Source organism: Salmo trutta, chromosome 34 (assembly GCF_901001165.1).
Source record: "Salmo trutta chromosome 34, fSalTru1.1, whole genome shotgun sequence".
NCBI lineage: Eukaryota > Metazoa > Chordata > Actinopteri > Salmoniformes > Salmonidae > Salmo > Salmo trutta.
Window position 1 is genome coordinate 13,822,464 of NC_042990.1, and position 22,551 is coordinate 13,845,014.

General features: G+C 41.6%; 1 protein-coding gene and 1 gene segment (V, D, J or C); both read left to right on the top strand.

Moving 5' to 3' along the window:
• The first annotated feature begins 941 nt into the window (after positions 1–941).
• On the top strand, positions 942–1,829 carry LOC115173156 (leukotriene B4 receptor 1-like). The gene has a single exon (XM_029731086.1). The coding sequence runs from the start codon at positions 942–944 to the stop codon at positions 1,827–1,829; it is 888 nt and encodes a 295-aa protein (XP_029586946.1).
• A 671-nt stretch (positions 1,830–2,500) lies between these two features.
• LOC115173648 (immunoglobulin kappa variable 6D-21-like) lies at positions 2,501–17,118 on the top strand. The segment is given in 5 exon segments: positions 2,501–2,588; positions 3,185–3,251; positions 3,450–3,496; positions 16,419–16,490; positions 16,649–17,118. Coding segments are annotated over 4 exon segments (462 nt in total).
• Positions 17,119–22,551: the final 5,433 nt, after the last annotated feature.

The following is a 22,551-nucleotide window of genomic DNA, read 5'->3' on the forward strand; positions in this document are numbered from 1 at the left end:
TACAATAAAATATTGAGGTTTTAATTGACAAAAGATAATGGTCGGACAGTGAAACTAAATCCTTGTGAAATAAGAGAGAAAATAGGGTGATAGAATAAGGAAAGGTCGATGAAGGGAGAATATGGTAGGCTACATATGAGAACTGATTGAAACTTGTGGGGGAAGTGACTGAGTTTATTCGCCATGTGCACAGGATACAACATTAGTGAAAGTCTTACTTTGATCACTTTCCCAACAATGCAGTGATAATTTAAAAAAATCAACCACAAGAATGTAAATGTGTGTATACATAAATGTTAATCATACAGATGTCCAGTTGTCAATAGTTTCCATATTGGGATAACATAAGATGGCAGTCGTGGTAAATGTATGCTAGAATCTGTGGCAGGGAGGAAATTAAAAGTGCAATTATGTTTGAAATGTAGTTTTTCTATCCATGCCACTAGCTGGCAGCTTTGAAGTATGGACATAAATTCACGGAGAGGTAAGAAAAAGCTGTTCCTTTTAAGCACCAGCAACACCGAGATGGATTAAATCCATTACGCATCCATTTCTGTAAAAAGTTCAAATCATTTAACATTAAGAATAATTTAATGGGGAGGAAAAAATATTGAAAGATCTGTTTGGCTGGCCCCTTACATCTACGTTCGATGTTTTGCCTATAGCTTAAAACTATCTTCTCTGTCGTGTCTATTTGTGAGAATCGGGTTGGCTATAGGCTGAATGACAAAATGGAAAGTATCTAACTTCACCACACACCCACAGCTCATTCAGAGGAAGCTGGCCAGAAGCAGTTAACTCCTATCGCGTTTCATATTATCACTATGACAAGAGATCAAGAGAAGAGAAACTTGCGAGGATTTCAAAAACGAGAAACAAAGAATTAGATGTCTCAAGTCTGTATTCCAGATAGCTATTAGATCTATTATCTTTCACCGACCATGGACAACCTCAACTCCTCCAACACCTCCAGCTTGGACCCCACCTCCCCGGATTCGGGCCGCCTGATTTCGAGCATCGTCCTGGGGTTGTGCTGTGCGTTGGGCCTCCCTGGTAACATAGCTGTCCTGGTGTTCATCCTGCGCGGCTCGTCCCGACGCCCCAACTTTACCCTGTGCCTCATACTGAACCTGGCGTCCTCCGACATCTTATGCCTGGCCACGGTGCCCATGTGGATTTATACTCTCCTGCACGGCTGGACTCTGGGCAGTGCCGCCTGCAAGCTAGCCACCTTCCTGCTCTACCTCAGCCTGTACGCGAACGTGCTAACGGTCACTTTACTCGGTGTCCAGCGCTATCTCCAGGTGCTATACCCGCAAATGTGGAACCGGCTGGGGCGCAAGGGGAAGGCGGCGCTGGTTCTGGCCCTGTGGGGGCTCGCCTGCGCCCTGACTGCCCCCGCCGTGACCACTCGCTATGTGGGTGATGGCGAGCTAAAGTGCCGGAGACACAGTGGATCCGATGCTGAAAGAGTAGCGGTCCTCATCTTGGAGACCTTTCTGGGGTTTGTGGTCCCGTTCTCTGTGCTGGTCACGTCCTACTGCTGCCTCCACCGGCGGGTGAACAAGACGGCGCTGTTCAACAGCGCCAGGTTGACGCGTCTGGTCACCAGTGTGCTGGTCGCCTTCTTTGTCCTCTGGGTCCCCGTGCACATCGTCAACATGGTGGACATTGCCGGAATGGTGCTGCGGGCTTCCCGGCCAGAGGCGTCGGCAGTGCTGCTGCGCCACAGGAGCGCGGCAGCACGTGTCGTCCGGAGCTTCACATTTGTCAACAGCTGCCTGGACCCGTTCCTGTACGCCTTCGCCTCGCGGAGGAACTGGAAGTAGCCCAAGCGGGAAGCAGGTCACAAAGATCTGAAGTCGTCCTCTGCAGGTGCGACTAAAGGGATGTGACTGACATGCCAACCCATAACTCTAACCCTCACCCTACCTATAACCAAACCCCCTAACCGCAAGAAGTCCCATCACCCCTGCTATTTGTCCTCAACAAAACCCACATTATTTGGTTGCTGAATCTGGGTCTGTATAGCCTGTACTTTCTATGTATCCATAGGGTAGCCTAGATTAGTCCCTTTGGTGATCTATCTCCCTTCAAGCTTGACCGCCATTGGTGAAATCCTAAATTATATTGCTTCTGTGAGCTTTCTCATGCATAAATAAATTGGTAATGTTTTCATGAACTAGATTTTTGGTTTATCTTGCAGTACATGTAGGCTACTTCTGCTTTGGTTCAGAGGAGCCCCAATTTCCCACTCTAAAAAAATCAACTAGGGCATGTGTTTGATTAGCAAACTAGAAATATGTTTGCATAAAATTAGTTAATCGTGTTTATGTTCATTTAAATGATTCATTGTTTGTTGTACATGACTCAAAGAAAATCCTGACGAATTAAATTCATTCATGTCAATCCAATGAGAATGAGGTCCCTCAAAACAATGACTCTAATATGATTGGCTATTGCGCATGCTCCAAGCCCACCGGATGCACAAAAAGTTCGTAGAAGCGGGAGTGGGACGTTTCAGGGACGAATAACCAGGACGTGTAAGAGTACTCTCACCTAATCGTTTGGCATCCTTCATATTAAGGGTAAGTAATTCAGACATATCTACATGAATTTATTTAGTTCAATAGGGTGGGTGATAAATAGTTATTAGACATTTGTGAGACATTTCTCAGTTTGGGGGGGGGGGGGGTAGTCATTCTTCAATGTCCAGAGAAGCTGAAGTTATTGCGCAACACGTATCCGCGGACCCGTATGTTGCGTTTCCTGCCTAAGAAATACATGTTAATGTATGACGGCGTCTCTCTACCGGCGTTTTGTGATGGCTCTTCAAGTTTGTCAGCTAGGAGCCAGGCTAAATAGCTTAACCAGAGGACATTTTTCTGCCTCTGTAACATCACATTAGCCCATCAGTAGGATCTTTTCCTTTGTATTTGGTCTTCATTGGTCAGTCATGGAAATTATATTTGGCCTTTTTTTTTTAACGATTTTTGAATTCAGAATCTATTTAATTAGGTGAAATATTGCATAATGTTTTTCTGCTCTCTGCTACTATATATTAAGGTTGAGTAACAGTCTTCACATTTCAGTGTGTGTAATTATAGATGTTGTAATACTCATTCACAATAGAAATATTACTTCTGTTGTATTAACTTTTTTAAATAATTTCTCTTTTTACCAGATACATCACAAAATAAAGCAGTGTCCTCATGCTCTGAGATTTGTATGCACCTCCTAGACAATACATGGTAAGTTAATATTTTTGTCTTATTATTATTATTATTATTATTATTATTTTCTGGTACAATATTTACACCTGAGTTTTAATGATTTAGCTGAAATCCCATGTTAAATATTTTTTGTTTTTAACTACCTTATTTTGTATTTGAGGAAATACGGTATTTATTTTTATCATTTGCTAATGCATATTCTTTTTTTCATTTCAGTGACATATGTGGCAGTGCAAAGATTGTGTCGCCAGGGAGGGTAGTAGGTACAAATACTTTACATTATAAACTACATCATCATTATGGAAGAGGCCAACATTATCTGTGCATACAGTTGAAGTCGGAAGTTTACATACACTTAGGTTGGAGTCATTAAAACTCGTTTTTCAACCACTCAACAAATTTCTTGTTAACAAACTATAGTTTTGGCAAGTCGGTTAGGACATCTACTTTGCATGACACAAGTAATTTTTCCAACAATTGTTTACATACAGTGAATTATGTGAAATAATCTGTATCACAATTCCAGTGGGTCAGAAGTTTACACACACTAAGTTGACTGTGACTTTAAACAGCTTGGAAAATTCCAGAAAATTATGTCATGGTTTTAGAAGCTTCTGATAGGCTAATTGACATCATTTGAGTCAATTGGAGGTGTGCCTGTGGATGTATTTCAAGGCCTACCTTCAAACTCAGTGCCTCTTTGTTTGACATCATGGGAAAATCAAAAGAAATCAGCCAAGACCTCAGAAAAAAATTGTAGACCTCCACAAGTCTGGTTCATCCTTGGGAGCAATTTCCAAACGCCTGAAGGTACCACGTTCATCTGTACAAACAATAGTACGCAAGTATAAACACCATGGGACCACGCAGCCGTCATACTGCTCAGGAAGGAGACGCGTTCTGTCTCCTAGAGATGAACTTCCTCCGGTGCGAAAAGTGAAAATCAATCCCAGAACAACAGCAAAGGACCTTGTGAAGATGCTGGAGGAAACGGGTACAAAAGTATCTATATCCACAGTAAAACAAGTCCTATATCGACATAACTTGAAAGGCCGCTCAGCAAGGAAGAAGCCACCGCTCCAAAACCGCCATAAAAAAGCAAGACAACGGTTTGCAACTGCACATGGGGACAAAGCTCGTACTTTTTGGAGAAATGTCCTCTGGTCTGATGAAACAAAAATTGAACTGTTTGGCCATAACATCGTTATGTTTGGAAGAAAAAGGGGGAGGCTTGCAAGCCGAAGAACACCAGCCCAACCGTGAAGCATGGGGGTGGCAGCATCATGTTGTGGGGGTGCTTTGCTGCAGGAGGGACTGGTGCACATCACAACATAGATGAGGGAGGAAGATTATGTGGATATATTGAAGCAACATCTCAAGATATGAGTTAGGAAGTTAAAGCTTGGTCGCAAATGGGTCTTCCAAACGGACAATGACACCAAGCATACTTCCAAAGTTGTGGCAAAATGGCTTAAGGACAACAAAATCAAGGTATTGGAGTGGCCATCACAAAGCCCTGACCTCAATCCTATAGAAAATTTGTGGGCAGAACTGAATAAGCATGTGCGAGTAAGGAGGCCTACAAACCTGACTCAGTTACACCAGCTCTGTCAGGAGGAATGAGCCAAAATTCACCCAACTTATTGTGGGAAGCTTGTGGAAGGCTACCCAAAACGTTTGACCCAAGTTAAACAATTTAAAGGCAATGCTACCAAATACTAATTGAGTGTATGTAAACTTCTGATCCACTGGGAATGTGATGAAAGGAATAAAAGCTGAAATAAATCACTCTCTCTACTACTATTCTGACACTTCACATTCTTAAAATAAAGTGGTGATCCTAACTGACCTAAAACAGGGAATTTTTACTAGGATTAAATGTCAGGAATTGTGAAACTGAGTTGAAATGTATTTGGCTAAGGTGTATGTAAACTTCCGACTTCAACTGTATATGTAAATTGTCCATGCACATTCAAGACGTGGGGTGGACCTAACACCCATGTCTTTAAAGCTCATTTATCTCAGTTTACACAGACAGCTTCCAGTTCAGTAACGTTTAAATGCGAGTTATGTGAATGCAGTGACCTCTCCACAGAGAGATTTTTTTATTATTTTTTTCATATTGAAACACATCTGCGAAGTAACGAGACTGTGTGTTTCTTGTTTGCCCTTTCAAGATAAATATTTACAGTACATTTTGTACACACAAAAAGAGGAAGCATCATCCACACACGTTTGTGGAGCTGGTGCAAGTGTCAGATACCTCTGTTAATGTGCGGGCTGGCTGTTCTGCTGATGTATCATATGGTTAAGTTGAAACAGTGATAGAAAGTGATGACGATGCTGTTGAAAATCTGCCATAACTAATTGAGTGGAAAATAGCTGTAATATTGTTGAAATTTAAACGTATATTTCATATTCCGGCAAAAGGAGTAGATTAATTATTGGAAGAGTTGCATTTTTTAAAGTTCAGCTTGTGCGCCTGTCACGAACTGTACAGTTACAGAAATGTTCAAAAGCCATAACCTCCATATTGGTCAGGCTCTTATTGATGATCTTACTAATTCTGTGTGTTTCTAACCCTGTGGCTAAAATGTTGGGAAAGTGTGGCCTTCTTGCCACTTCTTATAAAAGAAAACATTACTACAAGCTACATTTTAGGGTTGTAGACCCTATTGAGTATTTTTTTATCTGTAGACCAAACGATGTCATTTCAGTACATCCCTTTATTGCAGGAAATACTAAGTCACAATAAATTGCTGGATAAAGTGAAGGACAAATAGATCAGCAGGTTTACAGGTCTTTTCGAGATGGTGAGCATTATAAAACAAATAGCTTTCTAGCTGTTGAGGAGTTGATCATTTCCATTACTTTATATTGACGATTTTGAGGTTTGTAATCCTCTTGGGACCTCACGCAGAAAGCATGACTTACTTCCGGCGCCGACAGAGATGGCCGCCTCGCTTCGCATTCCTAGGAAACTATGCACTATTTTATTTTTATGTGTGTTATTTCTTACAATGTTACCCCAGAAAAGCTTAGGTTTTATTAAATACAGTCGGGAGGAACTATTGGATATAAGTGCAACGTCAACTCACCAACATTACGACCAGTAATACGACTTTCCAGAAGCAGATCCTCTATTTGGTCCACAACCCAGGACAAAATGGGTCGGATCCCAGCCGGCGACCCAAAACGACGCCGTAGAAGGGGCAGACGGAGCGGTCTTCTGGTCAGGCTCCGTAGACGAGCACACCGCTCCCGAGCATACTACTCGCCAATGTCCAGTCTCTTGACAACAAGGTAGACAAAATCCGAGCAAGAGTTGCCTTCCAGAGAGACATCAGAGATTGTAACGTTCTTTGTTTCACGGAAACATGGCTCAATCGAGACACGCTATCTGAGTCGGTACAGCCACTTGGTTTCTTCACGCATCGCGCCGACAGAAACAAGCATCTCTCTGGTAAGAAGAAAGGCGGGGGTGTATGCCTTATGATTAACAAGACGTGGCGTGATAGTCTTCCCTGTGGCTCAGTTGGTAGAGCATGGTGTTTGCAACGCCAGCATGGTGTGTGCAACGCCAGGGTTGTGCGTTCGATTCCCACGGGGGGCCAGTACAAAAAAAAAATGCATGAAATGGTATGAAATCTATGTATTCACTACTGTAAGTCGCTCTGCATAAGAGCGTCTGCTAAATGATTGTGATATATTGTGATATCATAACAACATACAGGAACTCAAGTCCTTTTGTTCACCTGACTTAGAATTCCTCACAATTAAATGCCGACCGCTTTATCTACCAAGACAATTTTCTTCGACCATAATCACAGTCGTGTATATTACCCCCCAAGCAGACACATCGACGGCCCTGAAAGAACTTCATTTGACTCTGTAAACTGAAAACCACATATCCTGAGGCTGCATTTATTGTAGCTGGGGATTTTAAAAAGGCTAATCTGAAAACAAAGCTCTCCAAATTCTATCAGCATATCGATTGTGCTACCAGGGCTGGCAAAACCCTAGATCACTGTTATACTAACTTCCGCGATGCATATAAGGCCCTCCCCCGCCCTCCCTTCGGAAAAGCTGACCACGACTCCATTTTGTTGCTCCCAGCCTATAGACAGAAACTAAAACATGAAGCACCCGCGCTCAGGTCTGTTCAACGCTGGTCCGACCAATCGGATTCCATGCTTCAAGATTGCTTCGATCACGTGGACTGGGATATGTTCCGCATAATGTTGAACAACAACATTGACGAATACGCTGATTCAGTGAGCGAGTTTATTAGCAAGTCCATCGGTGATGTTGTACCCACAGCATCTATTAAAACATTTCCCAACCAGAAACCGTGGATTGATGGCAGCATTCACGCAAAACTGAAAGCGGGAACCACTGCTTTTAATCATGGCAAGGCGACTGGAAACATGACCGAATACAAACAGTGTAGCTATTCCCTCCACAAGGCAATCAAACAAGCTAAGCGTCAGTATAGAGACAAAGTGGAGTCGCAATTCAATGGCTCAGACACGAGAGGTATGTGGCAGGGTCTACAGCTACCCACCAGAGCTCAAATATACTTTTGAAGTCCTGCAGAAGATTGTTCTAAATCTGGACGTGCCGAGGTTGTTGTCACAATTCCTAAAAAAACAAGCTCACTCCAGAAGCATGAAGAAGACTGATAGAAGCCTGGTATTTGTCCATATCTCTGCAATGCAGATTTATTTTAATGTTTAACTTTGAAAGTTTAAAATTAGAGCTCATAAAAATGTTCAAAAGGACTTTCATTTAGTTTGCTCAAAGGAATGAGACTAAGATTGTTGTCTCATAGGTTGAAACGTCTCCTACGTTTGTGTGTGGGTGGAGCAGACACAGAGCAGTGTTGTTGAACACATGTTAAATAGGATGAATACATCATTAATGGTTATAGCCTCCTTGAAATGCAGTATTTGTATTTACAATGTTTTTATTTTTTTATTTTATCAACATGGCAAAAAATTGTGCAAGCAACATTACAGTAATTCTTCACTACTTCTGATTCGTTTGTTTTAAAATGGTGTTAAAATGCATATTGTTGCAGTCATGCACACATCTTTCTGGATTATTTGTAAACTTAGTTTTTATTATGGGCCAAGTATATTTTGTGGGTTCCAATGTATATTTTATTGCATTTTTATAAATGTGTTTTAAGAAGTTTAATTGTTGCACTTAGAATTTAAAAACTTGAAATGACAGAAGTCATGCTCAAATCCTGAAAGGCTGTTTTCTTAATGAGCCTCGATTATTTTGTTGGCAAAATATTCTACATGCATTTTGTTACAAAAGTTGAAAAAAAATTGTTGAATGTTAACCTTAAATGACAGAAGTGCACACATTTTGCAAGACTATTTGTAAACTCGGTTTTCTTGAAGCCACTACGCTTAGGATTTAGAAGTGAATACAGCATTCCCAATTGCATAATTATATGGTTAATATTTGACACAAACAAAATGAGTCTTGGCGAAAATTGGTTTAATTGGTGCGTTTCATTGAGTGCTGGAAGGAATTAAGTAACTTACTGTTTTAGTCAGTAATTCAGTTAAAAAATGATATGCCAATAGTAACTGACATATTGTGGAGATGTGTGAAAAAGACTGTAGAGATAATGATGGTAAAGATCTGGTGTAACGTTAGGTCCACAGGAGGGCAGTGTCTCCATTTGCGTAATCCTTCTCGACTGAGTGAACATTGTTTTGGAAGTTCTATAGTCTCCTACATGAATTGCTCTGGGTGGAACGGTTCGAAATGTACCTGTTATTTCCTCAACTCATTTAATCCTCTTGGTCTCTTAGCTTTGAAGTTTGCGCCAATCATCCTTCAGAACAGTGTGGTTGCAATTAGTACCGTTGGTTTGTATTCTCAGGTGGCATGGAGGTAAATTGAGGCCTGCTAATATAACTGAAGGGAAGTTTATCATGAGATGGAGAAAGCTGAGAAGAACAGGGATCTTGGCAGCTGTACGTTAAAGCCAAATATAAAATGGTTTTGCATGTTGTCCTTTTTTATGTATGTTAGTGGACCTTTTGTAATTTAATTACAATGAATGCTTACTAGCAATGAAAACAACAGTAATTGAAACATAAGATTGACATTAGTATAACAGACAACCTATTAGTTAATTCAACAAGACTGACATTAGTATAACAGACACAACCAATACTAGTTCATACAAGGCTGAATGTTGTTGTACTGAAGCGTTTGAGCAATGTAAACTGAAATGAATTTGACTAGACTAAGTAAAAATGTTTTAATTCAATAAAAGGCAAATTAGTTGAATGTAAATATTAACATGACATTTCACCCACAAATCTATGTGGTGTTCAAATAACACAATCAAGACGAACTGATTTTACTTGATTTGTTTAGATGGAATATAGGTGGAATGAGTAAATTACTTTCATCCAATGATACATTTTTTTTGAGTGCATAAAGTGTCATATTATTTTGTCATACTTGTGAAGTTGACTCATTTGAGCAGTGAGCACAGTGGAGAAACACTAGTTCTATGGAACAACATTTGTGCCTAAATAGATCAATAAGAGCATGCATTTCATACCTTACACAACTCTGATGTCCAACATGGGTCTATCCATGTCAGTTTCAGTAAGCCACAACAAGAAGTGACACAACTTGCCAAAACTGCCAAACAAAATTGTTTGGAGAACTTTGTAGAACTTGTGATATGTCAGATGTAAACAACACATTTGGTACACGGGCAGACAACTTTATCCCCACCCAAAGAACCAATTTTTGTTCAAAATGAGAGAAAAGGCTAAATCCACAACATATGCTAATACTGTAAACCACGTATTCAACGCTATAGGCCATATTTCTATATGAATGAGAAGCCCTCAACACTTCTGAAATGAGATATATCCTCTCTCCTATCTTTAGTCCCCAGTGTAGATACAAAGAATGACAGTCCATGAGATCGACATGATACTGTAGTTTAAAACATATTTTGAAACAATAAACAGTTTTTGGATAGGGTGGTGAAAAGCATGAGATGACACACCCCAAAATTGTTTAGAGGTGCTGACTAATGGAAAGTAAACTGGATAAAAGCAAGTTGCACACTACATATGCTCCCTACAATTGAATGGGTATATAGTGTGCAACTTTCTTTTTGTACGGTTCTCGGGGAACTTGAATGTATTTTTGTTTTGTTTTTTTTAATCATTTTGGCACATTTCTTCAGATGTTAAGTGGTATATTTTCACAACTAAGTACAAAACTCCAAACTGACAACACTTGTAATGCCCCCTATCTTATGTTCAGAACTTTTGATTATGCAGTCATTGGGGTTTCATACATTTAACCTGAGTCATTCATGCAAAATCAGAGTTTTCCGTGACATACCATGAGAACATTTAGTTGAGTCACCAATACATCAGATAAGGAGGCTCACCATTTAGTCATTTAACTACGATTTAATCCAATAGCAAAACAATACAATATGCACATTTCTAAACTGTTCTTTTTGAAATGCTTAATAGAAAGAATAGTAGACGGTAAGTATTTTCCACACAGTATTTGACTATAACTTGACATGCACAATGTTTTAAATAATTTGTATCCAATGGCAGGTTGTGAGCATGTTGAGAAATGTCAGTCTTACAATTTTATCCTAATACAGTACATCCTGTATGTAGGACAAATCATCAGAAAAATGGGTATTGTAAAGCAGTTGGCTGATGTAAAACTAGCACTGTGTTGTATGCCATTTCTACAGTGTATCAATGATATTCAGATAATGAGTGGAATATATTGTTATATACAACCCAGGTATTTCAGCAGTGCATTGTACACTACACTATCATTTCAAATGGTAGCACATAGTGATACTTTCCACCTTGTCCTATTGAAGTACACTGGCTGATAGAGAATGATGTAGTATTTACAGCCACATCCATGTATGGTTAGGTTTTACTTTCCAACATAAATTGATGTCAAATTGATACATTTATGAGGTCGAAATCTAGAAGTGTTCAGCAGTCATTAAACTATTTAAGTTAACTAGGCACTACATCATTTTGGTTGGGTAGTTTTCAGTTTTGAGCAGTTTGATTAAGTGATAGTTAATTGTATTGTTAACAAGTGACAAGAAAATCATATCAAAAGTAAGTGAATTTTGCATTTTGAAAAGCAGATACTTACACGGAAGAAAAAAGTATAAACGAGCAACATGTAAAGTGTTGGTTTCATGAGCTGAAATAAAAGATCCCAGAAAATGCACAAATCTTATTTCTCTCAAATTTTGTGCACAAATTTGTTTACATACCTGTTAGTGAGCATTTATCCTTTTCCAAGATAATCCATCCACCTAACAGGTGCACCTTGTGCTGGGGACAAGAAAAGGTCACTTTTATGCCAGTTTTGTGCCACTGATGTATTACAGTTTGACAGATCGTACAATTCGCATGCTGGCTGCAGGAATGTCCACCAGAGATGTTGCCAGATAATGTAATATTTAATTTCTCCACCATAATCCGCCTCCGTTGTCGTTTTCGATAATTTGGTAGTAGCAATTGTGTTTTATCGATTGCAATTTCAAAGCACAGAGATACTGTGAGGAGATCAGGAGGCCCATTGTCGTGTCATTTATCTGCCGCCATCACCTCATGTTTCAGCATGATAATGTGCTTAGAGTTTTGAAACATGAGCCATTTTGATGATCTGTTTAAATGTTTGTGCGTGGAGTTGTAAAAATGTACCAGACTTGTGAAAATTGCACCAAAGTGATTGAAGAAAACACCCACTATACACATCACCCAGACTGCCATTACACACTGTGGTCAGAGGAGGGCAACAGAGCTCCACTACTGTCCACCATGAGAAGGTTTGAAGGAAATAGAGGCAGCAATTCTACTGTTCAGCTTCATTTACCTTCTCCTGGGACTGACAACCACTGTTGAGGGACATCAAACACTGTGTGGGCGAGTGAAACAAGGCCCCATTTGAGAAATTGTTGTTACAATGTGTGGTTTGTCTATGATTTTAGGATTCTCAGATTTGATATACATTAGGCTGCCTCCATATTCTTCATACGTTTTCATGGGGGACAGTTGTGGAGCTCTGTCACACTCCACAGTGTGTAATGGCAGTCTGTGTGACGTTTATTTTATTTTACCTTTATTTAACTAGGCAAGTCAGATAACAAATTCTTATTTTCAATGACAGCCTAGGAACAGTGGGATAACTGCCTTGTTCAGGTGCAGAATGACAGATTTTTACCTTGTCAGCTCGGGGATTCAATCTTGCAACCTTTCGGTTACAAGTCCAACGCTCTAACCACTAGGCTATCTGCCGTTTTCTTCAATCACTGGTTCAATTTTCACACGTATGTGGTACATTTTCACAACTCTAAGCACAAACATTTAAACAGATCATCAAAATGGGTCATGTTTCAAAACGCTAAGCACGTTTTTAACTGACTGAGTACTACTGGAACACGCTGTCGTACACGTCGATCCAGAGCATCTCAAACATGCCATCTGAACAAGATGGCGCCGACGGAGATGGCAGCATCGCGACGAGCTCTTAGGAAACTTTGCAGTATTTTTTTTTTTTTTATGTACTATTTTTTTACATTATTAGCTTAGGAAATATTTTGTGTCATTACATATAGCTGGAAGAACTATTGGATATTAGAGAGACAGTAACTTACCATAAGTACCAGCATTACGACCAGGAATACGACTTCCCTGGAGCAGATCCTTTGTTCGGCGGAGGAGAGGCGCTCGAGGCGGCCTGCTGATTCAACTTAGAACACCACCCACCGCTTTTGAGTATATTACTCGCTAATGTTCAGTCTTTGGATAACAAAGTTGATGAGCTTAGAGCAAGGGTTTCTTTCCAGAGAGACAATGGGGCCTGTAACATACTTTGTTTCATGGAAACATGGCTCTCTCGGGATACTCTGTCGGAGTCGGTAAAGCCAGCAGGATTCTCACTACATCGCGCAGACAGGAATAAATATCTCTTCGGAAAGTAGAAGGGCGGAGGGGTGTGTTTCATGATTAACGGCTCATGGTGTAATTCTAGGAACGTACAGGAACTCAAGTCCTTTTGTTCACCCGGCCTAGAATACCTCACAATTATATGCCGACCATATTATCTCCCAAGAGAATTCTCCTCCTCTCCTCTGTCATTGCCACGGCCGTTTACATCCCACCTCAATCCGATACCTTGACGGCCCTCAAAGAACTTCACTGGACTCTATGCAAATCGGAAACCATATATCCTGAGGCTGCATTTATTGTAGCTGGGGATTTTAACAAAGCACATCTGAGGACTAGGCTGCCGAAGTTCTATCAACATATCGACTGTACTACTTGCGCTGCTAAGACTCTCGACCATTGCTATTCAAACCTCCCCCACCCTCCTTTCGGCAAATCTGACCACAACTCCATCTTGCTCCTCCTGTTCTATAGGCAGAGACACAAACAGGAAGTACCCGTGCTTCGAACTATTCAATGCTGGTCTGACCAATCGGAATCCACTCTTCAGGATTGTTTTGATCACGTGGACTGGGATATGTTCCAGGTAGCTTGCGAAAATAATCTAGCCCCATACACGGATACGGTGACTGAGTTTATAAGGAAGTGTATAGGAGATGTAGTACCCACTGTGACTATTAAAACCTACCCTAACCAGAAACCGTGGAAAGATGGTAGAATTCGTGCAAAACTGAAAGCACGAACCACCGCATTTAACCATGGCAAGGTGAATGGTAATATGTCAGAATATAAAGCGTGTAATTATTCACGCCGCAAGGCAATCAAACAAGCTAAACCTCTGTATAGAGTTAAAGTGGAGTCGCAATTCAATGGCTCAGACATGAGACGTACTGTATGTGGCAGGGACTACAGACAATCACGGACTACAAAAGGAAAACCAGCCACGTCGCCGAGACCAACGTCTTGCTTCCAGACAGGCTAAACGCATTCTTTGCACGCTTTGAGGATAACATAGTGCCACCGATGCGGCCTGCTATGAAGGACTGTGGGCTCTCCTTCTCCGTGGACGATTTGAGCAAAACATTTAAATGTGTTAACCCTCGCAAGGCTGCCAGCCCAGACGGCATCCCTAGCCGCGTCCTCAGAGAATGTGCAGACCAGCTGGTTGGTGTGTTTACGGGCATGTTCAATCTCTCCCTATCCCAGTCTGCTGTCCCCACATGCTTCAAGATGGCCACCACTGTTCCTGTACCCAAGAAGGCAAAGGTAACTGAACTTAATGGCTATCGCCCCGTACCACTCACCTCTGTCATCATGAAGTGCTTTGAGAGACTAGTCAAGGATCATATCACCTCTACCTTACCTGACACCCTAGACCCACTTCAATTTGCTTACAGCCCCAATAGATCCACAGACGATGCAATCACCATCACTTTGTACTCTGCCCTATCCCATCTGGACAAGAGGAACACCAATGTAAGAATGCTGTTTATTGACTATAGCTCAGCATTCAACACCATAGTACCCTCCAAGCTCATCATTAAGCTAGAGGCCCTGGGTCTGAACCCCGCCCTGTGCAACTGGGTCCTAGAACTCCTGACGGGCTGCCCCCAGCTGGTGAAGGTAGGAAACATCAACTTTACTCCGCTGATCCCACAAGGGTGCGAGCTGAGCCCCCTCCTGAACTCCCTGTTCACCCATGACTGCGTGGCCAAGCACGCCTCCAACTCAATCACCAAGTTTGCAGACGACACAACAGTAGTAGGCTTGATAACCAACGATGACGAGTCAGCCTACAGGGAGGAGGTGAGGGCTCTGGGAGTGTGGTGCCTGTAAAACAACCTCTCATTCAATGTCAACAAAACAAAGGAGATGATTGTGGACTTCAGGAAACAGCAGAGGGTGCACCCCCCCTATCTACATCGATGGGACCACAGTGGAGAAGGTGGAAAGCTTCAAGTTCCTCAGCGTACACATCACTGACAAACTGAAATGGACCACCCACACAGACAGTGTGGTGAAGAAAGCGCAACAGACCCTCTGCAACCTCAGGAGGATAAAGACATTTGGCTTGTCACCTAAAACCCTCACAAACCTTTACAGATGCACAATTGAAAGTATCCTGTCAGGCTGTATCACTGCCTGGTACGGCAACTGCACCGTCTGCAACCACAAGGCTCTCCAGAGGGTGGTACGGTCTACACAACGCATCACCGGGGGCAAACTACCCGCCCTCCAGGATACCTACAGCACCCGATGTCACAAGAAGGCCAAAAAGATCATCAAGGAGATCAACCCGAGCCACTGCTTGTTCACCCCGTTATCATCCAGAAGGCGAGGTCAGTACAGGTGCACAAAGCTGGGACCGAGAGACTGAAAAACAGACTGTTAAACAGCCATCACTTGCACATTAGAAGCTGCTGCCTATAGGCATAGACCAGAAATCACTGGCCACTTTAAGGAATGTAACACTAGTCACTTTAATAATGTTTACATATCTGGCATTAATCATTGCATATGTATAAACTGTATTCTATACTATTCTACGTTATTTTAGTCACTTAATGTTTACATAAGTGGCATTACTCATCTCATCTGTATATACTGTTTTCTATACTATTCTACGGTATCTCATTCACTTAATGTTTACATATCCTGCATTACTCATCTCAAATGAATATACTGTATTTTATACTATTCTACTGTATCTTAGTCCGTTCCGCTCTGACATTGCTCGTCCATATGCATATAGTCTTAATTCATTCCTACTTAGATTTGTCTGTATTGGGTATATGTTGTGTAATTTGTTAGAAATTACTTGTTAGATATTACTGCACTGTCGGAGCTAGAAACACAAGCATTTCGCTACACCCAGAATAACATCTGCTAACCACGTGTATGTGACCAAACATTTTTTATTTGATTTTGATTTGATTTAGGCCTACGATTGGAAACTGTTGACTTATTTCCTCTCTCTCTCTCTGTCTGTCTGTCTGTCTGTCTGTCTGTCTGTCTGTCTGTCTGTCTGTCTGTCTGTCTGTCTGTCTGTCTGTCTGTCTGTCTGTCTAATGTGCGTGCGCACACACACATTTGCATAAAATATGAGATATTTGCATAGTTGTCCTGCCCCATTGTTTTACATACTTTTAAACCCCAGTGTTGATCAGTGACTGTTCACTCCTTTCAGAGCCACTGACACGCAGCACAATGATGATGTCACTGATTCTACTGCTGGGAACACTGGGGCTCCTTGTCCAGAGTGAGAGACACTTTGACTAACTTTGATTAATTAAGGGTTTGGCTTCAGAGTTACACTTCATTGATTTAACATTTAGCTTGATAGGCTATGCTTTACGATATGCTTGTTGTTGTGATAGCCTTCCTAATCAGCCTTTCTTCACTTTGTTTATCTTTCAGAATCATCAGCAGATATAATTCTGACTCAGTCTCCTAAATCTCAGTCTGTTAGTCCAGGAGAGACTGTCTCTATCAGCTGTACAGCCAGTTCAAGTACTGGTGATCATCTCCACTGGTACCTACAGAAACCTGGAGAAGCTCCTAAACTCCTGGTTTATGTTGCTACAACCCGTCAGTCTGGGACTCCAGGTCGTTTCAGTGGGAGTGGATCTGGTAGTTCATATACTCATTACACTTTGACCATCAGTGGAGTCCAGGCTGAAGATACAGGAGATTACTACTGTCAGCAGGGTGCCAGTTATCCGTTCACACAGTGTTAGAGCGTCGTACAAAAACCTCCCTCAGCTAAAGAGGAACTGCTCTGACTCAACAGCCTCAAAGCTAATGGCGTCTCCGGTATTCTAAAGTACTCAACTCCAAATAATAAAAATATGAAACTGCAATACAATAATGTAATTGGTTAGACTATGGATTATGATACTGTACATATCTCTCAATATATTAAGCAAAAATGTTCAATCTTTGTTTACACACCAGGACCACTAAGGATATAGCGTTTTAGAAAACATTTTTTTAAGGACATGTTGAACAAAATTCTGAATAGGTTTATATTTTGTACCCATTTCAGTACACAATAGCATGAATGTTGAACCGGTCCAAACCCAACTTCCCAACTATTCATGTCCTACTCAACTTCTATACCTCTCCAACTCTGAGAGTGAATACAGTCATATCGTTTGCATTCAAGAAGTACCACTTTGATATCATTAAGATACAGTATATATCTGTCAAAGAAATGTAGTTTACATAGCCATATAAAGACCTGAGAGTGAAGTCCCCAACTTGAACGTTATGCAAAGTCCAGAGTGAAGTCTGGTTTCCCAGCACTAGTCAGCTCTAGTCAGACACACACAGCTGCCCCAGTCCCAGAGGGTTTGAGGCTGGGATATTGTGAGCTGTGGTGGGGTTGAAACTCAAATTTGGATGAGCAGGGTGACCACAACACTCCCAGAATAGAGCAGTACCATGGCCAGATGTTCACCTGTTCACAGAGTGTTCCATTGAGCTAAGAGCAATTGGCTTCAGTAATGGTAACGTCCAGAGTCATATACTTAGAGAGTTAGGCCAACTTTTAGAATTTGTAATATTGTTCTAATTAAGTAATAATGCTTGGGAAGCCGGTGTTTGGAGGATATATTGGCACTAGTGTTAGGGCCGAGATGAAGTTGAGTAACAATGCTATGTAACTGTAATATTCAGTTACATAGCATTGTTTAAATATCCCCCATGTAATGTTAATGGGGAGCTACTATGCCTGCCACAGAATGTTGAAGTGTCATGTAAATACATCATAATGCAGAAACCTCAATGTCCTCTCTAATACATGGCTCTGGTAACATCATAAAGACTGGGGAGTCTAGAGAACATGGCTTCAGTATTAGTATCACTGTAGATATCCTTTGGACTGGTATTATATTTGGCCCAATCAGCCAAGCTTTCATGGAGAGAGGTTCATTAACTGAAATGTGTCAGTAACATTATTTTCCATGGCAGAGCTCTCCATTTCCTATAGTCCACCATCAGGTCCTGTGTCTTGCTCACATTGAGAGAGAGGTTGTTGTCCTGGCACCACACTGCCAAGCCTCTGACATCCTCCCTATAGGCTGTTTCATCTTTGTCGTCATCAAACTTACTGACAGTGTTGAAGTCATGCCCGGCCATGCAGTCGTGGGTGAACAGGGAGTACAGAAGGGGACTAAGCACGCACCCCCAAGGGGCCCCAGTGTTGAGGATCAGCGTGGCAGATGTGTTGTTGCCTACTCTTTCCACCTGTTGGCGGCCAGTCAGGAAGTCCAGGATCCAGTTGCAGAGGGACGTGTTTAGTCCCAGGGTGATGAGCTTTGTGGGCACTATGGTGTTGAACGCTGTGCTGTAGTCAATGAACAGCATTCTCACATAGGTGTTCCTTTTGTACAGGTGGGAAAGGGCAGTGTGGAGTGCGATTGAGATTTCGTCATCTGTGGATCTGTTGGGCGGTATGCGAATTGGAGTGGGTCTAGGGTGTCCAGGAGGATGCTGTTGATGTCAGCAATGACCAGGCTTTCAAAGCACTTCATGGCTACCGACGTGAGTGCCACAGGGCGGGAATCATTTAGGGAGGTTACCTTCGCTTCCTTGGGTACAGGGACTATGGTGGTCTGCTTGAAACATGTAGGTATTACAGACTTGGTCAGGGAGAGGTTGAAAATGCCAATGAGAACACTTGACAGTTGGTCCGTGTACACGTTCTGGTAATCCGTCTGGCGCTGAGGCTTTGTGAATGTTGACCTGTTTAAAGGTTTTGTTCACATCGGCTACCGAGAGCATTATCACACAGTCATCCAGAACAGCTGGTGCTCTCATGCATGCTTCAGTGTTGCTTGCCTCGAAACGAGCATAAAAGGCATTCAGCTCATCTGGTAGGCCGCGTCACTGGGCAGCTCGCGTCTGGGTTTCCCTTTGTAGTCCGTAGTAGTTCTCAAGCCCTGCCACATCCGACGAGTGTCAGAGCCGGTGTGGTAGGATTCAATCTTAATCCTGTATTGGCGCTTTGCTTGTTTGATGTGTCGTCTGAGGGCACAGCGGGATTTCTTATCAGCGTCCGGATTAGTCTCACAGTAGGCCTACCTTTGGAATTGCTGACTTCATTTATCTGTGTGTGTGTGTGTGTGTGTGTGTGTACGTGCATGTATTTGTGTGAATGATGAAAGCTTTGCATATCTGTCCTGCCTCACTGCTCCTCATACTTTTAAAACCCCAGTGTTGATCAGTGACTGTTCACTCCTTTCAGAGCCACTGACACGCAGCACAATGATGATGTCACTGATTCTACTGCTGGGGACACTGGGGCTCCTTATTCAGGGTGAGAGATTGAAATTTAATTTGTGAATATTGATGATAACAAAATCAAATAATCTGGTTTTGCCTGATATGTTTCATGATAAGATTTGGAAGATTATCAATGTCTATTTGTTGTGATAACCTTCCTAATCAGCCTTTCTTCACTTATTTCTTTTTTCTCAGAATCATCAGCAGATATAATTCTTACTCAGTCTCCTAAATCTCAGTCTGTTAGATCAGGAGATACTGTCTCTATCAGCTGTACAGCCAGTTCAAGTACTGGTAATTATCTCCAGTGGTACCTGCAGAAACCTGGAGAAGCTCCTAAACTCCTGGTTTATTCTGGTACAAACCGTCAGTCTGGGATTCCAGGTCGTTTCAGTGGGAGTGGATCTGTTAGTCCTTATACTCATTACACTCTGACCATCAGTGGAGTCCAGGCTGAAGATGCAGGAGATTACTACTGTCAGCAGGGTGGTTATTATCCGTTCACACAGTGTTAGAGCGTCGTACAAAAACCTCCTTCAGCTAAAGAGGAACTGCTCTGACTCAACAGCTGCAGAGCTACAGAGTCTCCCGTAGTCTAAAGTATTCTAAACACCAATTCTTCGAAATATGACACATACTGTACATATCTCTCAATATATTCTGCAAAAATAATACATCTTTGTAAACACACTAGGACCACTAAGGATACAGAGCTGTAGAAAATGCTTCTTTTGAAGGATATGTTGAACAAAATTCAGAATAGGTTTAGATTTTCTATTCAAATTGTAAGAAGGACCAATTTCAGTACGCAAAAGCAAGAATGTTGACCCTGTCCGAACCCAACTATTCATGCTCTACTCAACTTCTCTACCCCTCCAACCTTGAAAGAGAGAATACAGTCGTATCGTTTGCATTCAAGAAGTACTAGTTTGATATCATTATGATACAGTATAGTACAAATACATTACATCCAATAATATATAATTCCAACAACTAATTATTTGTAATAAAAACACTTTCATCAATTGTCGTCTTACATATAAGGAGCAACAGATAACTCTTGTACAGGTTTGGAAAGATTTGAGCCATGTTTTCAATTTAAATGTAAATGTACAATAATCAGTGCAGCTTCTCAAGTCCATGGGCATTGCATTCCAGTATATTGTAGCTCTAACAGAAAAGGCAAATTGAGCGAATATACTGTGTCAAAAGGGACAAATGCAATCCCCTCTAGTTACTGCCCTTGTTATCCTGGAGGTGCCTTCCTTGAGCATGATATGCCAGCATAGGGGTGGAGGGGCCAGACCATGCAGGATCTTAAAGACAAGGCTTATATCTACATACTGCTTAAAGCTATCCAGACTGAAATAATGTTTGTGAATGATGTGACAATGGTGGTAACTGTTTACATTTTAGTCATTTAGCAGACGCTCTTATACAGAGCGACTTACAGTAGTGAATGCATACATTTCATACACTTTTTTTTCTTTCTTCGTACTGGTCCGCCGCGGGAATCGAACCCACAACCCTGGCATTGCAAACACCATGCTCTACCAACTGAGCCACACGGTACCGTGTGTTTGGTTTGTTATCATAAATCTTAAGTGTTTGTTTGCAGAGTGATTCACTTGGTTTCAGAATAGTAGCTCCTGCTTGTGAGGCAATATCTCAGGTGTCAGAAGATCATAGCATGCATATACAGCTTGGCGGCCTCCAGAAGAAGTTAAGGTTTTATAAACCTAGTGTTGGATAATCCAGACTTGACCGTGTTAACCAACCTTCTTCACATGTTTCTTAAATGTCAAGTTGGTGTCCAAAATGACGCCGAGATACCTGAAGTTTGACACAACTTTCAGATTCTCCCCATTAACAAGAACAGCTTGTTGGGAAGAATCAATGGATTTCTTAGAGAAGTACAGAAAAACAGTCTTGTTGATTTTTAAATGCGGGTAAGAATCAGTCATCCATTTAGAAACGTGTACCATAGCTTCAGTTAACTTGTAAACAATGTTTTTGAGTGTACGTACATGAATGTATCATCTGCATACATCTGCATGTTAACTTGTGGGCAAGCGAGTGGGAGATCATTTATATAGATGATAAACAGAAGGGGGCCTAATATTGACCCTTGCAGGACCCCAATGTTATAGTAAAGAAAGTCTGACAGTGTCCCCCAGATGAACCCTTTGACTTCTTTTTGTCAGACAGGAATACATCCAACTAATATCTGTCACAAATAAATGTAGTTTACGTAGCCATAAAAGACCTGCGAGTGAAGTCCCCAACTTGAACGTCATGCATAGTCTACCGTGAAGTCTGGTTCCTCAGCCCTAGTCAGACACACACAGCTGCCACAGTCCCAGAGGGTTTGAGGCTGGGAGATTGTGTTCTGTGGTGTGGCTGAAAGTAATATTTGCATGGGCAGGGTTACTGTAACACTCCCAGAAAAGAGCAGTACCGAAGCCAGATGTTCACCTGTCCCCAGATAGTTCCAGTGAGTTTAGAGCACATGGTTTCAGTATTAGTAACATCATGAAGACCAGTGGGTTTAGAGCACATGGTTTCAGTGTTAGTAACATCATGAAGACCAGTGGGTTTAGAGCACATGGTTTCAGTATTAGTAACATCATGAAGACCAGTGGGTTTAGAGCACATGGCTTCGGTATGAGTCATACTGTAGATATCCTTTTGACTGGAACCAAATTTGGCCCAATCAGCTAAGCATTCATACACTGGTCTTGCTCTAAGTATTTACACCATTTGACTTTTTCCATATTTTGTTGTTTAACTTCTTTGGGATAGGGGGCAGTATTTTCACGGCCGGATAAAAAACGTACCCGATTTAATCTGGTTACTACTCCTGCCCAGAAACTAGAATATGCATATAATTAGTAGATTTGGATAGAAAACACTCTAAAGTTTCTAAAACTGTTTGAATGGTGTCTGTGAGTATAACAGAACTCATATGGCAGGCCAAAACCTGAGAAGATTCCATACAGGAAGCGCCCGTCTGACAATTTGTTGTCCTTCTGTTG